The 19,059-nt window shown below is 41.8% G+C and overlaps 1 protein-coding gene across 2 annotated transcripts; it reads left to right on the forward strand.

Annotated features, from left to right (window-relative positions):
- Positions 1-2,706: 2,706 nt before the first annotated feature.
- THTPA (thiamine triphosphatase) lies at positions 2,707-17,688 on the forward strand. Of its 2 annotated transcripts, XM_069761803.1 has the most exons (4): positions 2,707-2,844; positions 9,838-10,383; positions 13,908-14,193; positions 14,920-17,688. In XM_069761803.1, exons 1-3 carry the CDS (start codon positions 2,835-2,837, stop codon positions 14,006-14,008), a joined length of 657 nt encoding a protein of 218 aa, XP_069617904.1. In that variant the 5' UTR covers positions 2,707-2,834; the 3' UTR covers positions 14,009-14,193; positions 14,920-17,688. The 2 variants fall into 2 exon arrangements, with proteins under 2 accessions (XP_069617904.1, XP_069617903.1); XM_069761802.1 differs by lacking the exon at positions 14,920-17,688 and having other exon boundaries at positions 2,763-2,892; positions 13,908-14,224.
- Positions 17,689-19,059: the final 1,371 nt, after the last annotated feature.

Genomic DNA, 19,059 nt, shown 5'->3' on the forward strand with positions numbered 1-19,059 from the left:
TCCTTCTCAAAAAATTAGCATATAGTGTTAAATTTCATTATTTACCATAATGTAATGATTACAATTAAACTTTCATATATTATAGATTCATTATCCACCAACTGAAATTTGTCAGGTCTTTTATTGTTTTAATACTGATGATTTTGGCATACAACTCCTGATAACCCAAAAAACCTGTCTCAATAAATTAGCATATTTCACCCATCCAATCAAATAAAAGTGTTTTTTAATAACAAACAAAAAAACCAACAAATAATAATGTTCAGTTATGCACTCAATACTTGGTCGGGAATCCTTTGGCAGAAATGACTGCTTCAATGCGGCGTGGCATGGAGGCAATCAGCCTGTGACACTGCTGAGATGTTATGGAGGCCCAGGATGCTTCAATAGCGGCCTTAAGCTCATCCAGAGTGTTGGGTCTTGCGTCTCTCAACTTTCTCTTCACAATATCCCACAGATTCTCTATGGGGTTCAGGTCAGGAGAGTTGGCAGGCCAATTGAGCACAGTAATACCATGGTCAGTAAACCATTTACCAGTGGTTTTGGCACTGTGAGCAGGTGCCAGGTCGTGCTGAAAAATGAAATCTTCATCTCCATAAAGCATTTCAGCCGATGGAAGCATGAAGTGCTCCAAAATCTCCTGATAGCTAGCTGCATTGACCCTGCCCTTGATGAAACACAGTGGACCAACACCAGCAGCTGACATGGCACCCCACACCATCACTGACTGTGGGTACTTGACACTGGACTTCAGGCATTTTGGCATTTCCTTCTCCCCAGTCTTCCTCCAGACTCTGGCACCTTGATTTCCGAATGACATGCAAAATTTGCTTTCATCAGAAAAAAGTACTTGGGACCACTTAGCAACAGTCCAGTGCTGCTTCTCTGTAGCTCAAAAGTGGCTTTACCTGGGGAATGCGGCACCTGTAGCCCATTTCCTGCACACGCCTGTGCACGGTGGCTCTGGATGTTTCCACACCAGACTCAGTCCACTGCTTCCTCAGGTTCCCCAAGGTCTGGAATCGGTCCTTCTCCACAATCTTCCTCAGGGTCCGGTCTCCTCTTCTCGTTGTACAGCGTTTTCTGCCACATTGTTTCCTTCCAACAGACTTACCATTGAGGTGCCTTGATACAGCACTCTGGGAACAGCCTATTTGTTGAGAAATTTCTTTCTGGGTCTTACCCTCTTGCTTGAGGGTGTCAATGATGGCCTTCTTGACATCTGTCAGGTCGCTAGTCTTACCCATGATGGGGGTTTTGAGTAATGAACCAGGCAGGGAGTTTATAAAAGCCTCAGGTATCTTTTGCATGTGTTTAGAGTTAATTAGTTAATTCAGAAGATTAGGGTAATAGGTCGTTTAGAGAACCTTTTCTTGATATGCTAATTTATTGAGACAGGTTTTTTGGGTTATCAGGAGTTGTATGCCAAAATCATCAGTATTAAAACAATAAAAGACCTGACAAATTTCAGTTGGTGGATAATGAATCTATAATATATGAAAGTTTAATTGTAATCATTACATTATGGTAAATAATGAAATTTAACACTATATGCTAATTTTTTGAGAAGGACCTGTATATACTGCAACGGTCAGGAAATACTTCCTGACCATGACATACAAAAGTTTTGGGTTTTCATTGCTGTAAGCCATAATCATCAACATTAACAGAAATAAATACTTGAAATAGATTACTATGTTTGTAATGACTCTATATCATATATGAGATTCACTTTTTGTATTGGAGAACTGAAATAAATTAACTTTTTGATGACATTCTAATTTTGTGAGAAGCACCTCTCTCTCTCTCTCTCTATATATATATACTGCAAATGTTGGGAAGAGGTTAAAAAGTGCATTTTGTGGCTGCTTGTGTTATCATTGTCAAATTTGTTTGTTGATCTAAACATTTAAGTGTGGCAAACATGCAAAAGAATAGGAAATCAGGAAGGGAAACACTTTTTCACACAACCATAAAATCGACTTTCTGGTCATATGTTCAGTCTTTTGAGCATTTTTTTAACTGCTGCAGGTTTCCAAAGATGCCGAGTGGTTAGAAGATATGAGCTGACCATTCTTCAGCTGTTTTCTGAAGACACTATATATTTTGCTACTGTTCTTTTTTTTATAAAAAATGCTAGCTTTTTCTGTGCTGGGGTCCTAGGTTTAAATCCCACCATGGACAACATCTGTAATGAGTTTGTATGTTCTCCCCGTGGTTGCGTGGGTTTCCTCTGGGTTCTCCGGTTTCCTCCCACATTCCAATACATACTGATAAGGAGTCTAGATTGTGAGCCCCATCGGTGACAGTGATGATATCTGTAAAGCGCTGAGGAATTAATAGTGCTATATAAGTGAGTAAAATAAACATGTTAACTCTCATGTAGACATAAATGGGAGTAGAGTCAATATGTTCTTTTATTCAATTTTTTTGAAAAACAAAATCCTATGAAAAAATAAAAAAAAGATGCCAAATAATTGATCTCTATTTTATATATAAAGCTCCCCTTGACTCATCAGTTATTTTTCCCTTTATTACATGTATATCCTTTTTAACCTGCTCAGTGCGTGAGTTGCTGTAATTTTCAGCAGTTTCCTTTAAAAAGCATGTCCTATTTAAACACAGGCTTCTGGCACTTGTAGTTTTCCTGGCCACGACCTATTGGTATTTCACTAGGAAACAACTACAAATCCCATCAGACACTGCACAGCAGAGAAGCCTCTGATTGACCCAGCCAACTGGAGCACAGCAGCACCAGATTCCCTCCTCCAACGACTGAGCACACTGCTGAATTCTTCCTGGGCAATGTGCTTTGGCTGCAGATTTCCCGCATTATGAATTCAGGTTTGATTTGTGGATTTACGGAAGCAAAAAACATAAAAAAAGCCAACAGTATGTACATGGCTGGTGGGAGCATAGACATGCGCACTGCATACCCGTCGTCTTATAGTCAGGGTCTAGGAATGGAACTGCATTCAATATAAAACACCGCTTATACATACTAATGAATTCTTGCATGATCCAGACATGATCCTATAATACACGTTATTTAAACACCGTAAACGCAACATTTTCTCATTTTTTTTTCTTTTACGCGCATTTACACACACTTGTCCACGCCAGGAAAATCTTGCATTACCTGTATGACAATCCATTTCACACACACAGACATTTATAGGCAAGACGAGAATTGCTGACATCAGATATAGGAAAACAAGGGCAGATCATGGCTATCCACATTCCAAATCTCACGCCTATTAGTGTATGTGCTTCCAGTGTGAAATGCAACAAAATCTGCCATCAGTTCCTTACTTTAAATTAATTACTCTGTTAGGCCACGTTCACACATTCAGTATTTGGTCAGTATTTTACCTCAGTATTTGTAAGCCAAAATCTGGAGTGGGACAATCAGAGGAAAATTCTAATAGAAACATATACACCACTTCTGTATTTATCACCTCTCCTGGTTTTGGCTTACAAATGCTGAGGTAAAATACTGAACGTGTGAACGTGGCCTTATGTAGAACACTAAGGACTGTATGGGAAGGCGAGAAATGGGGGAATCCACTGGAGAGCTAGAGATCTCCCTCCCGAGAGAACAGTATGTGTCCACTCTTAGACTGCCGTCACACTATCAGTATTTGGTCAGTATTTTACATCAGTATTTGTAAGCCAAAACCAGGAGTGGAAATAGAGGAAAAGTATAATAGAAACATATGCACCACTTCTGTATTTATCACCCACTCCTGGTTTTGGCTTACAAATACTGATGTAAAATACTGACCAAATACTGCTAGTGTGACGGCAGCCTATTAGACTTACACAAAAATGCAGGGGGAACATCATTTCAGAATCGAGCATAGTTCCATTACCTAGCCTCTTCTCACTAAGAGCTATGGTCACAAGATGCTCATCCCCACGTAGCTGCCTCCTTGTTTTTTTTTTTTTTGTCAGTATATCAACTTATGATTGCAAAAATTCAATAAATTGTTACATATGAAAAAATTAAATAACAGCCACAAATGCCATTTTCATCAAATAGATTTTGATCTTTGTCAATGAATCAATTCAGGGAAACAATTGGGTTAGATCCAATGTGGGGAATTTCTACACCGCAAGAGGGTTCATCTTTTTGGATTTTTACTTGTGTACTAAGTAGTGATGGGCGAACGTGCTCAGATATTGACAATCCATGCATGTGTTGTGTCTGTCAAACAGCCGCAAGACAGGCAGCAGCAGCAACTCGAACATACTTTTTGAGTACGCCGAAGATGCTAGGATAACTCCTTATCCGAGCACGTTCGCTCATCACTAGTACTAAGCTTTGTGACAATCCAAGTAGATGCCATTTAGATACAAAGATATTTATTAGAAAAATGTACTTCTTCCTTATGGCCGTCTTCAAACATGCCACATTCACAATCTGGGCTTGGACCGCAATTTACAAAGTGGCCGCGGGTCTCCTGACCCTTACTCCACAGCCTGACAGCCATGTATGCGGATGTTGGATGTGTGAAGCCGGCCTAACCAAGACTATATGTCTTCAGATAACTAAATACAAAAACCATTAAAAATTAAACCTTGAACCGATGCCAAGATGTTCAATCAGAATCTAATTTTTGGGACAAGGTAGTGAACACATAGCTAAGATGTGGTTTTTTTTTTGTCTAAATGAAAAAACTATATTGATAGGTTTTATTTTAATCATGAGAGAGAAAGACATAGCTGGACAAATCTTTTCTGAACTTTATTAATGGCCATTTCTAAAGAGTTAGGCCGGCGTCACACTCAGCGTATAAAAATACAGTCCGTAATTTACGGCCGTAATACGCTGAAAAGTCCCCAAAATAGTGGTCCGTAGCTCCTCCGTAGGCAGGGTGTGTCAGCGTATTTTGCGCATGGCATCCTCCGTATATAATCCGTATGGCATTCGTACTGCGAGATTTTCTCGCAGGCTTGCAAAACCGACATACGGATATACAAGGGATCCATGTGCTCAAAAAAATAATAAAAACATATGTTATATATATATATATATATATATATATATATATATATATATATATATGTATATATATTAGTGAGACACTGTGTATATATATATATATATATATATATATATATATATAATCTATAATATAACGCTGGGAGCGTCACTCTGTCCGAAGCCTTTATAGACTGCGCCGGCGCAAGCGCCGGCGCAGTCTGGCCCCCACAGAGTAACGCTCCCAGGAGATCGCGGTATGCGTAAGCACTGAACGCATACTGCGATCTCCACTGGAGAGTCAGGGACCGCCAGGAGGGTAAGTATATTCACCTTTCCCCGTTCCAGCGCTGCGTGCGGCTCCGTCTCCCGGCTCCTCTGCTGTGACAGTTCAGAGGGCGCGATGATGCGCTTAATGCGTGCCTGCGCCGCCCTCTGACCAGTCACAGGCAGAGGAGCCGGAGTGTATCTTCAAGAAAATGGCGCCGGAAAGCGTGGACTGCGCAGGCGCCGATTCCTGCTGCCGGAATCGGCGCCTGCGCAGTCCGCGCTTTCCGGCGCCATTTTCTTGAAGACACACTCCGGCTCCACTGCAGGTGTGTCTTCAAGAAAATGGCGCCGGAAAGTGCGGACTGCGCAGGCGCCGATTCCTGCTGCCGGAATCGGCGCCTGCACAGTCCGCGCTTTCCGGTGCCATTTTCTTGAAGCCAGACCTGCAGTGGAGCCGGACGATAGGTGAGTATGGTATATTTTTTTTTTTATATGGCAGCAGCATACGGGGGCATACACACTGGAGCGTCTTATGGGGGCATATAATACAATGGTGGCGCAGGATGGGAACAGCACATGACAGAACGGGGGCAGGATGGCAGCAGCACATGACAGAACGGGCGCAGGATGGCAGCAGCACATGACAGAACGGGCGCAGGATGGCAGCAGCACATGACAGAACGGGCGCAGGATGGCAGCAGCACATGACAGAACGGGCGCAGGATGGCAGCAGCACATGACAGAACGGGCGCAGGATGGGAGCAGCACATGACAGAATGGAAAATTATGCTGACAGGTTCTCTTTAAAACACCACTAATGTAAGTTCCCTGCACATAGTATCATACTAACCAGCCACTAGTGTCTTTTAACGGCACCACTCCAGTAGATGTACTGCAAGTTGTGACCTGCTGGATCGCTTGCTGGGCGAGTTGGAAGTCACAACTCAATGTAAGTCTGAGACCCGGAACCATGCTTTCAAAGACTTACACTGACCACTATTCCCGAGCACGCATAGTATTGATGCGGCTGTTACTGCACCTGTGTGGGAATAGCGGAGACGAGTATGTCACTTGCGCGGCAAAATCCCCAGCGTGTGAACATAGCCTTACACATTTGGAAACCATTACGACTACATTCCAATGCAACACCATAGAGAACCATAATGCGATGTTACAATTTCAACATCATCCAACACAATAATACACAGAGGATTTTTGGTATGGAAAATGCACATCATATTCACTTCATGGGAATGTAACTAAAACATACACATTGGTTTTGACCTTCAGATCCAACAGACATGACTAAGTACTATATTAAGCACCATGCGATCACCTAGAAGCAACACTTCTGGAGAATAATAACATGGCGCTCATTGTCACATTTTGTTCTTGCACCATTATGATAATAAAGTTATATCAAAATCCCTTCCAACAATGTACACACAATTCTGTTCATAAGTGCAAATAAATAAACTATATGAACCTTATAACATAAAACCACACTGTTATGTCCATCAAAAGTCTATGCACCCCTATTAAAATGCCAGGCTTTAGTCACGTAAAACAAAAGAATACCAAGAAGAATAATTTCAGAACTTTAATATCACTGATAAGCTGTCCAAACTTTAATCTTTGCTGGTGGTAAGAGAAACATAAAGAACTAAAATTCTGTGGTTGCATAAATATGCACAGTTGCATGCACTTAAACTACTATTTTGTTAAAGTACCCTTTGAATTTATGACAGCATTCCGTCTTTTTGCTTAGGGGTCTATCACCATAGCACATCTAGAATTGGAAATGTTTGCCCACTCATCCTTGCAGTATTGCTCCAAATCTTTCAGATTATGGGGACATTTCCTGTGTACATCACCCTCTACAGGTCATCCCAGAGAGTTTTCAATTGGATTCAAGTCTGGGCTCTGCCTGGGGCATTCCAAAACTTCATCTTCTACTGGCAAAGTCATTTTTATTGTTGAGTTGCAGGAATGCTTTGGCATGTTGTTGTACGGAATGATGAAATTCCTCCTAATAGACTAAAGTTCCAGTTGCTGGAAAACAGCCACAATGCATAATGTGGCCTCCATCAGGTTTCACTCTGGGTATGGTGTTCTTTTGGTGATGCATAGTGTTGGCTTTGCACCAAAAATACCTTTTGGAATTATGTACAACCCTGGTCTCCTCAAACATAGTATGTTTTCCCACATGCTTTTGGCAGACTTAACCCCTTTCTGACCTCGGACGGGATAGTACGTCCGAGGTCAGATCCCCGCTTTGATGCAGGGCTCCGGCGGTGAGCCCGCATCAAAGCCGGGACATATCAGCTGTTTTGAACAGCTGACATGTGCCCACAATAGCGGCGGGTGAAATCGCGATTCACCCGCCGCTATTAACTAGTTAAATGCCGCTGTCAAACGGCATTTAACCGGCGCTTCCAGCCGGCCGGAAATGAGCGCATCACTGACCCCGTCACATGATCGGTGGTCAGCGATGCATCACAATGGTAACCATAGAGGTCCTTGAGACCTCTATGGTTACTGAACCTGACTAGCTGTGAGCGCCACCCTGTGGTCGGCGCTCATAGCACACCTGCATTTCTGCTGCATAGCAGCGATCTGATGATCACTGCTATGAAGCACAGGCGATCGAGTTGTGCCAGCTTCTAGCCTCCTATGAAGGCTATTGAAGCATGGCAAAAGTTAAAAAAAAAAGGTGAAAAAATAAAAAAAATAAAAGTTTTAAATCACCCCCTTCGCCCCATTCAAAATAAATGTAAAAAAAAATCAAACCTACACATTTGGTATTGTCGCATTCAGAATCGCCCGGTCTATCAATAAAAAAAGAATTAACCTGATCGCTAAACGGCGTAGCGAGAAAAAAATTGAAACGCCAGAATTACGTTTTTTTTGGTCGCCGCGACATTGCATTAAAATGCAATAACAGGCGATCAAAAGAACGTATCTGCACCAAAATGGTATCATTAAAAATGCCAGCTCGGTGCACACAAAATAAGCCCTCACCCGACCCCAGATCATGAAAAATGTAGATTCTACGGGTATCGAAAATGGCGCAATTTGTTTTTTTTTTTTTTAGCAAAGTTTTGAATTTGTTTTCACCACTTAGATAAAAGAGAACCTAGACATTTTTGGTGTCTATGAACTCGTAATGACCTGGAGAATCATAATAGCACGTCAGTTTTAGCATTTAGTGAAGCTAGCAAAAAAGCCAAACAAAAAACAAGTGTTGGATTGCACTTTTTTTGCTATTTCACCGCATTTGGGATTTTTTTCCCGTTTTCTAGTACACGACATGCTAAAACCAATGATGTCGTTCAAAAGGACAACTTGTTTCGCAAAAAATAAGCCCTCACATGGCCATATTGACAGAAAAATAATAAAGTTATGGCTCTAGGAAGGAAGGGAGCGAAAAACGAACACGGAAAAACGGAAAATCCCAAGGTCATGAAGGGGTTAATGTAGGTCAGGCAGGGACAAATCATGGACTTTGCTGGTATGAACAGGGACCTGTTGAGTACAAATGTTGAGCTCTCCTTGATTGTACGTAACCTGTGTGAATATGCTTATACAGTCATAACACATATGAAAAAAACAGGAGATTGCATTGCTGTCACATGCAGTAGCCAATCAGAGCCAGTTCGAGGTAATTTTACTATTGTTCCAAAGTTAAGCCACTTCTTGATGACGGTCTTTACAATGTTCCATGGTATATCTAATGCCTTGTAAAAAAATTTGTACCCTACTCCTGACTGATAATTTTCAACAATGTGATTCCTTTGCTGTGTTGTTTGTAAGATGTTTACGAACAATTGCTTCTGCTGTAAAATGCAACTAGGAAGATGTTAGGAAAATCCTACTGAAACAGCTAAACTTTATATGGAATGAATCAGAATCACATTAAATTATGGCAGCTGCGTACTGACTACTATTTAACGTAAGTTTACATGTGATTGGCTAATTTTAAACACAGCATCATCAATTATAAGGGTGTTCACATTATGTTAGTTTTGTTATTTTTATTTTTCCCCTCAAAATGATTTGTTTGTTTCTATAGATTGTTGTGACATCTGAAATGATTCTTCTTTGTATGATTTTTTTTTTTTTACATGACAAAAACCTGGCATTTTATCAGTCGTGTAGAATTTTTATTTACGGTATCCACTATAGATACATATGCATAAAACTCCTTCAAACGTATATAGACAGATGCTTTGTTAGTGCTTCTGTTTTCAAGTTCTTAATTTCACATTGGGTTATGACTTGGCTTTTCCTGCTTGCCGAGAATTGATTATCAGGGACAAATATACCATGAAAATAAATTTGCATTTCCAGTTCAATAAATATATTTCTGTACAGTAAAGGATAGAGCAGTTGGTTTCACATAGAAACTTTGCTATTGGTTCAGAAAATAATAATTTTACGTTTTTGGTTTTGTACAGACCATGTGACCATGGTCTTATCACTATAAATCCTGTGTTGTGCCTTTACACACAATACTACTAATCTGTTTCATTCCCTGTACATTAATTTTTCTAGTTAGACATCATACTATACTTATTTTTCAGAAATGTCACCTTCTGTGCATTTACCTGGCCCCATCGAAGTGGAACGCAAGTTTGTCCCAGGACCAGATGTAGAAAAAAAACTGTGTGCACTAGGGGCAGGTCTGCTTGAAGAAATAACTTTTCAAGACTCGTACTATGATAACTCTGATCTGCGCCTGACACTGAACGACATGTGGTTGCGGAGACGGGAAGGCAGTTGGGAATTAAAGCACCCACCACAACGAGGAGCAAGAGGCCTATATGGAGCATCCACGCAGTACATGGAGCTTACTTCGGAAGATGATATTATTAGCAGAGTGAGCGAAGAGCTGGGTGTCCCACGTCCCCACAACATAGAATCTTTTGGACTAAATGAATTTGCCAGCTTTGTGACACGCAGGCGCAGGTTCCAGTTGCCTTTGGTTGAAAACTCAAATACCAAAGTTGTTGTAGACCTCGATGAGGCAGATTTTGGTTTCGCAGTAGGTGAAGTGGAAGTCCTCGTGAAAACACAGGAAGAAGTTGAAAATGCTCTTCAGAAGGTGGAAGAAATCTGCAGACAACTAGGTAAGAGAAATTACGTGGAATAATACAAGTTGGGGTCTAAATTATATAAATCACAGCAGACAATATTGTGGAACTCAAAGAACTGTAAAACTATTATATTTTAAAATATTTTTTTCATAATTCTGCAAATATTTTATTCCTGCAATGAAAGATAAGGTTTATTCACAGATAATTGCCCAATGTAAATGTACAAAAGAAAAACGGAGAACGTTTTGGGAAATATCTACCCACATGCAGAATTCTGGTCAAAGGTGTCTTTCGTGACTTGAACCATATTTATTATATGCTTAAGACCATGTTCAGTATTTGGTGAGTTTTTTACCTCAGTATGTATAAGACAAAACTAGGAGTAGGGCAATCAGAGAAAAATTATAATGGAAACATGTCACCACTTCTGTATTTATCACCCACTCCTGGTTTGGCTTTCAGCCTCTGAGGTAAAAACTCACCAAATACTCAACGTGTATTTTTTATGACGTGTCACTGAAAAGATGCATGGCTTATCGAGCAAATGGACGCGGCCTCACATGCAACACCATCTGCCAAAATTGTTGCACACAGTTCTGGCACAAAGTAAGCTAATTAAGGGTGTTATCTTCGAACAGCTTTATCAAACAACATTAACAGCTTTGATAAATTGGCGCATTTTAAGACTGCGGTACATTTAGGTTGCCCGTCTATACATTAAAATTATTGTTGTGTTCTACGGTACAATGCCAATGCAATCCAAAGTGTGAACCAAACCATTCATGGTACTGCTCATCATTATGTAGTGAAGTAAAGCTATGTGCCCACGATCCAGAAGTAGCAGCGCTTTGGATGCAGAGTATTTTTGCGGCATCCAAAAGATTGCAGTCTATTGAACGCAGGTAAATCCGCGTGTGTTCACTGAACCGTGCAGATTCACCGCGTCCAATACATTCTATTGATGACCAGTGTCTCCACAAGAGAAGTTGACATGCTGCGGTCCTGAAAGACGCACCCCATGTCAGTGTCTGTGGGTGATTTGCAGGTGCACATACTGTAGATGTACAGGGGATTTATAGAAATCCCATCCACTATGCTGTAACATCTGGACGCTGTGGTTTTGACGCTGCATAAATACGCAGTGTCAAAATCGCAGCAATTCCTGATCGTGGCCACATACTCTAAGAAAACTTTAACATGCACCTTTAGCTTAAAAGACAAACACTGCGGTTTGTGATTGGGACTGCTAACTCTTTTCTAGATCCATTCCTTTTTAAAGAATTTAAAAAATGCTGTGATTTACAAAACCAGAATAAGGGCTCCTGCAGATGTCCGAGCCCGATCCACTAATGCACGGATTGGCCATGGGTCTCTTCACCGGAGCATGACCTCTTCATGTACTTTTATAAAACTGTTGCTCTTGGGTTGGCAGACCCAAGGCAATCCATGCATTACAATCCAAGAATGGACCAAGGTGCTTGGACACCTGCAGGAGAATAAAAGTGGAGGACAAAAATGTAACTCCCTGAATGCATTGGTGCTGATTTACTAAGCCAGATGCACCAGAGTTCTGGCACAACACAACTTGCACCACAAAAATAAAGTATGAAGATTGAAGACACATTTTCAGCCATTCTCAACAAGGGGGCATGGCCTATCAGAAAGGAGGCTTGTTTTGTCAGGAAAAGCGGTGTGACGTACATGGAGATCTAGTGCATTAAAAATTGCACCAAAATCGGTGTAAGTTATTGGCCTCAAATAAAAAATAGATTATGTAAACTTGCAATAAACTCTAAAGTTCTGCCAAATTTAAGTTGGCCTCAATGTTGTCATTTTCAGGTATTTGCTAAAATCCTTTTTCCTCATAGTACTCCTTAAAATTCATTTCCAGTTTTATTTTTATTTTTTTTTTGTATACTGTGAAAATGATCTGAGACTAAATGCAACAACTGCCGTTACTGAGTCCTACTAGAAATCTTAAATCGGTTGTCCAGCTTTGTGGACATTTGTATTCTTTTTTTTTTTTACTTAAAAGCAGATATTTGGGGCTAGAAATGTTTTTTTGCACCCTTTGGCTTTTACAAGCTATTTGTTTCCTTCCACTTTCAACTTTTATGTAGTTTTTGGTCGTAAAAAGGAAAAGACAGATAAAGTAATAAACTCTCCCATTGTGCTGTCAGAATCATCTCGAATGTCTCCTTTTGTAGTCGGCAATATGCAAAAAGTATCAGACGATCAGACTGATACCTAGCCCCGACCTATTCAAGCGCGCTTTAAAAACCCATCTCTTCAAACAAGCCTACCACATCAACTACTCAGTAAACTAACTTTACCCTGTTCCCTCCTTCCAAATATTACTCTGAATCTGCACCCTACTATTCATCTGTCTCCACACCGTCCATGCACACGATAACTGCGCTTCATACTTGACTGTTGCACTTAAACACACGGGCTGATGACCGGATCATGCAGCTTTATATGAAAATCCCTATTTATTATAATTACACACTTAGATAGGAGAAAAAATGATCATCCCCGCGCTGCCGCAAGAAGAATTTCAAAAATTGTAGAGGTTTTCAACGTAGTTTATTCTACACGTTTCAGGGTTCAGATGACCCCTTCATCAGGACATACCACAAATATTGTACCAATATTTGGTACAATATGGTACAATATTTGTGGTATGTCCTGATGAAGGGGTCATCTGAACCCTGAAACGCGTAGAATAAACCACGTTGAAAACCTCTACAATTTTTGAAATTCTTCTTGCGGCAGCGCGGGGATGATCCTTTTTTCTCCTATCTAAGTGTGTGCTTCAATCAGGTCCTGCACTGACCTGTGGATCTGCAGCAGCCGCCATTAATATATGTCCTTCCTTCAATCTCACCAGGTGAGTAGTTCTCTTGGTGGGCAACTTTGTGTAACGTTTGATAAGACCCTATTTGCGCTTTTGTGTCTCCCTCTTTTCACTGACTATTTATTATAATTGCCAGACCTGAAATAACAAGCACTTTTCACCTATTGTGTCCCCCCATTTCCTTGTAGATTGTAAGCTTGCGAGCAGGGACCTCACCCCTAATGTCACTGTTTAAATTGTCTTAACTTGTACTGAATTTATTGTCTGTACATGTCCCCGCTTAATTGTAAAGTGCTGCGGAATATGTTGGCGCTATATAAATAAAAATTATTATTAATATTATATTAAAAAGTGCAAGATTTTGGAAACGTAATTTTTAGCTCCAATTCATGCATAAAGAAAATTCCTCTAAAGGTGAACAATCTTTTTAGTGCTTCCAGACAGCACCATTTTGAATGGTTCCTACACTCCCAATGACAATGGAAATCCAAGCTAGTTCTCCCACAGCCAATGTTGTTTGTTGCTACCCTACACAATTAGCAAATTACAGTGATAGTAATTCAGTCTAAAGTACTGTAATGAAAATTACACTGGAAAATCAGTGTAAATTACAAGGTTTGTGGCAATGTTACTTGGCTATGTGCTAGTTCTGACTGTATTACTATTCATCCAGCAGCTGAAGTGACTTTTCCTATTTCAGGAGTGTATCGGGAGACACCGGTCCAGGGCAAAGTGTCAACGTTTCTCCAGATGAATCGTGCTGATCATTACAGGCAGCTGTTGGAAGCCCATGTAATTTGATCCTTGTAGAAACTAATCAGGAACGGTCTGATGGACACTCCATTGTATTGTAATAAATGAAGCTGTAAGTGTAATCTAGAATAAATGTCATATGCAAGTTAGCAAGAGTTTCCTCCAAACATCAGGTGTAACTAGTCCTCAAATAGTGCTGCACTGCAAATTTCTAAAGCCCCATACACATTAAGGTACCGTCACACATAGCGACGCTGCAGCGATACCGACAACGATCCGGATCGCTGCAGCGTCGCTGTTTGGTCGCTGGAGAGCTGTCACACAGACAGCTCTCCAGCGACCAACGATCCCGAGGTCCCCGGTAACCAGGGTAAACATCGGGTAACTAAGCGCAGGGCCGCGCTTAGTAACCCGATGTTTACCCTGGTTACCATCCTAAAAAGTAAAAAAACAAACGCTACATACTTACCTACCGCTGTCTGTCCTCGGCGCTCTGCTTCTCTGGTCTGGCTGTGAGCGCCGGGCAGCCAGAAAGCAGAGCGGTGACGTCACCGCTCTGCTTTCCGGCTGACCGACGCTCACAGCCAGAGCAGGAGGAGTGCAGAGCACAGCGCTGGAGGACAGACGGCTGTAGGTAAGTATGTACTGTTTGTTTTTTTACTTTTAGGATGGTAACCAGGGTAAACATCGGGTTACTAAGCGCGGCCCTGCGCTTAGTTACCCGATGTTTACCCTGGTTACCAGCAAAGACATCGCTGAATCGGTGTCACACACGCCGATTCAGCGATGTCTACGGGGAGTCCAGCGACGAAATAAAGTTCTGGACTTTCTTCCCCGACCAGCGATCTCCCAGCAGGGGCCTGATCGCTGCTGCCTGTCACACTGGACGATATCGCTAGCGAGGACGCTGCAACGTCACGGATCGCTAGCGATATCGTCTAGTGTGACGGTACCTTTAGAGTAATGTTGGCTAAACCCGCAAATAACGACTTCTTTGGCAGACAGTCTAGTGTGTATAGGAGTCGGGAAATTGATTGTTGGAGGCGTTAAAGGGAATCTGTCAGTAGGGTTAACCCTCCTATGAGCAAGCAGGACAAAGAAAGTTGAATAAAAAAAAAACTCTTGATCTGCAATCCTCTGTTTTATTACAGAGAAATCAACATTTTTCTTATATGTAAATGAGCTGTTAAGATATATGGGCCAGACATAGACATAGATCTCCCCCAGAATCTGCCCCCAGAGCTTTAAAAGAAGGTGGGAGTTACCAGTGCGAGACATGTAATGGCTGACATTGCACTGTATTTGCCTTGGAAGAATAAAAAGATTTTTTACTTTACTCAAGTTTGGATGCTGTCCTTCTATTCTACTGATGTAATGATTGACAGTCTGATCTTCTGATATACATGTCTCATGCTGGTAATGCCATCTTCGTTTAAAATAAGCTCTGGAGGCAAATTTTCAAGGAGATACACTATATGTCTGGCCTATAGATTTTAACAGCTCATTTACATATTAAGAAAATATGGATATCTCCGGAATAAGAAATCGGTTGCAGGTATCATTTTATTCAGCTCTCAATGACCTAAATGTCCAAATAGATGGCTTAGGTGGGTCCTGCTGAAAGAAGCCATTAGCTACTGCCGATACACAATAAAACGGGAGCTGCTAAGGGTTCTTATCCCTCTTACCCGCTTCAAAAAAGGGCGATCAGGAAGAAGACTGTAGCACCCCCCAGAGTCGAAAAATCTCTGGGGTCTAAGCTACCAATACCTTGAAGAACATGATCAGGGCTGGATTTTCTGGTGTCCAAGCACATGATTGGCGTTGTTCAGTGAACAACGGCAATCATACAAGTAAAAAAAAAAAGTGTTTCAATGATTTCTCTCTCTTCTGACATGATATACATGTCAGAGGAGAGAGAAATGATAAAATGATGCCCCCCTGAGAATCCCCAGTACCTCCACCATCCCCATCCCTTGGTCCCTCCTGCTCCGTCTCCTGGCCCAGTGTCATCTTCCTGGGAAAAATATTGCATGCTCGCCTGCCGAGATCTGCCAGCCGGTACCCATCAACAATAGGACATTTTTCCTATAGGTTCCGTTTGATCACTGTGATAGACCCTATCACAGTGATTAAAATAAAAAAATAGTAAATCAAACCCCCTTTGTCACCCCCTTAGATAAAAATAACATTTTTTTTTCCATTCTTTGCAGTTGAGATTGGGGTAAGGGGTGTGTTGGGGTTAGAACTAAGGTGTGTGTTAGGGTTAGGCGTGTGTAAGAGTTAGAGTTGGGGTTAGAATTGGGCTTTTTTCAAAAGTAAAAAAAATGACGTTATGACGGCTAATGGTGAGCCAAGTTTGCATGGGGTGCTAGGGTATGCATGGAGTATCGCGGATCCCGGTATGATTTTTTTTGGGTGTCTAACAGCTGTGAAACATGCAGCGCAGGGACTCAAGCATGTCACTGGAGCACCCGTGATATTTGGTGCATACCCGAGCACCCAATGCAAACTGTAGTAGCGAGCACTTGCGCTCAACACTAATGATGACATATTCAATGTGACGACCTAATATTATCAAATTCTGTGTCGTACCTGTAGGTTCAAAATGTTCACTATACCCCTGGATAAAATCCTTGAGGGGTGTGGTTTCAAAAATGCGGTCACTTGTGGGGGGTTTCCACTGTATAGGTAGATCAGGGGCTCTCCAAACGCGACATGACGGCTGCTAATTATTCCAGCAAATTTTACATTAAAAAAGTCAAATGGCGCTCCTTCCGTTCCGAGCCCTGCCATGTGCCCAAACAGTAGTTTTCTCCCACATATGAGGTATTGGCATGCTTAGGAGAAATTGCACAACAAATTTTGGGATCCATTTTCTCCTGTTACCCTAGTGAAAATAAAAATGTTTGGGTCTTAAGTAATTATTTTTTGTGAAAAAAAAAAAAAATTAAATGTTAATTTTTTCCTTCCACATTGCTCCAGTTCCTGTGAAGCACCTGAAGGGTTAATAAACTTCTTGAATGTGGTTTTGAGTACCTTGATGGGTGCAGTTTTTAGAATGGTGTCACTTTTTGGTACTTTCTGTCACATAGATGCCTCAGTCACCTCAAATGTGATGTGGTCCCTAAAAAAATGGTTTGGTAAATTTTGTTGGAAAAACGAGAAATCGCTGGTCAACTTTTAACCCTTCTAATTTCCGAACAAAAAAATGTTTTTCAAAATTGTGGAAATGTGTCTTTGATTTAACGGCATAAGAATTAAAAAGTTTGAAAATTGTGAAATTTTTTACATTTTTGCTAAATTTCCATTTTTTTCACAAATAAACACAAGTCATATCGAAGAAATGTTACCACTATCATGAAGTACATTATGCACAAAAAACAATCTCCGAATCAGTGGGATACGTTGAAGCGTTAGAGTTATAACCACATAAACTCAAAGTAGTCAGAATTGTAAAATTTGGCTTGGTCATTAAGGGGTTAATGATCCGACCTGTCCAATTTCACCGCCTAAGATGTCTGGCAACTGCTCTCTCTCAGGAGCGCTAGCATTCTTGTGTGGGAGACACAACCATGATAGCTGCCAGCTGAACAATCGTTCCACCGACAACCATCTAATCCATGCAGTGTTTCCCAAACTCCAGTCCTCATGGACCCCACGGGTCATGTTTTCAGGATTTCCATTGTGTTGCACAGGTGAGACAATTCCTGATGCCTTGATGATACTTCCACTACTTGAGCAATACTAAGGAAATCCTGAAAACATGACCCATGGGGTCCGTGAGGACTGAAGTTTGGGAAGCACTGACTAATGTGTGTGTGAGGGGGAAAAGGCGCTTAAAGGGAGCCTGTCACCATGAAAATGCAGACCAATCTGCAGGCACCATGTTATAGAGCAGGAGGACCTGAGCAGATTATACCGAATACTTTCTCACAAATCCATGTATCAATCTGTGTTTTAATCATTTAAACCTCTGTTCTTTCTAGGATTTGCAGTCCAGTAGGCAGTCCTATCAGTGATTGACAGCTATCTCACACAGCTGTCAATCACTGATGGGTCCGCCCACCGGTTCAAAAATGATGAAAACACAGACTATAATGATTTTGTTTTCCTCACAAATCCATGTGTCAATCTACCCTGCTCCTCCTGCTATAAAACATCTTTTCTTCAGATTGGTCTGCATTTTCATGTTGACAGGTTCTTTAACCCCTTAACGACCGCCAATACGCCTTTAACAGCGCTGTGGAAAAAGTGAATAGCGCCCCCCAGAGTCAGATTTTCTCTGGGGTTTCGGTTGCCGGGGGTAGCCGAGACCCCAGAGAACATGATTCGGGTTTTTTTTTCCGACCCCTGGGTTGCGATCGCCGGTATTTAACCATTTACCGGCGGTCGCAAAAAAAACCGCGATTTCCCATTTAATTTCTCTGTCCTCCGATGTGATCGCACATCAGAGGACAGAGAAATGGGGTTCCCGATAGTCCCCCGATACTCACCTGTCTTCCCGGTGCTTCTCATGGCTCCCGATGGGCGCAGCCATCTTGTCCCGGCCAAAAAATGGCGGGCGCAGGGCATCTGGAAGATCTTTGGGGTCTCGGCAGGTACAGGTACCGACCCCTGTTTTGCGATCGCCGGCAATTAACTGTTTATCGGCGGCCGCAAAAAAAAAAAAAGCGATGTGTAATTCTCTGTCCTCTGATGTGATTGCACATCATAGTACAGAGAAATAGGGGGATTCAGGGACCCTATCATACTTATCGGTGTCCCTGGGTCCTCCTGCGTCCCCTCCTGCCCGCCGGCTTCTTCATCCGGTAAGAAAATGGCGGGCGCATGCGCAGTGCTCCCGCCATGATCTGCCAGCCGGCAGCTAGAGGAGTTGGGGCTAAATTTAGGGTTAGGGTTGGGGCTAAATTTAGGGTTAGGGTTGGGGCTAAATTTAGGGTTAGGGTTTGGCTAAATGTAGGGTTGGGGCTAAATTTAGGGCTAGGGTTAGGCTTCTTTGACACTTGCGTCGGTACGGGGCCGTCGCAAGGCGTCGGCCTGATGCACGTTGTGAAAATTGTGCACAACGTGGGCAGCAGATGCAGTTTTTCAACGCA

The sequence above is a fragment of the Ranitomeya imitator genome, chromosome 1, assembly GCF_032444005.1.
Source record: "Ranitomeya imitator isolate aRanImi1 chromosome 1, aRanImi1.pri, whole genome shotgun sequence".
NCBI lineage: Eukaryota > Metazoa > Chordata > Amphibia > Anura > Dendrobatidae > Ranitomeya > Ranitomeya imitator.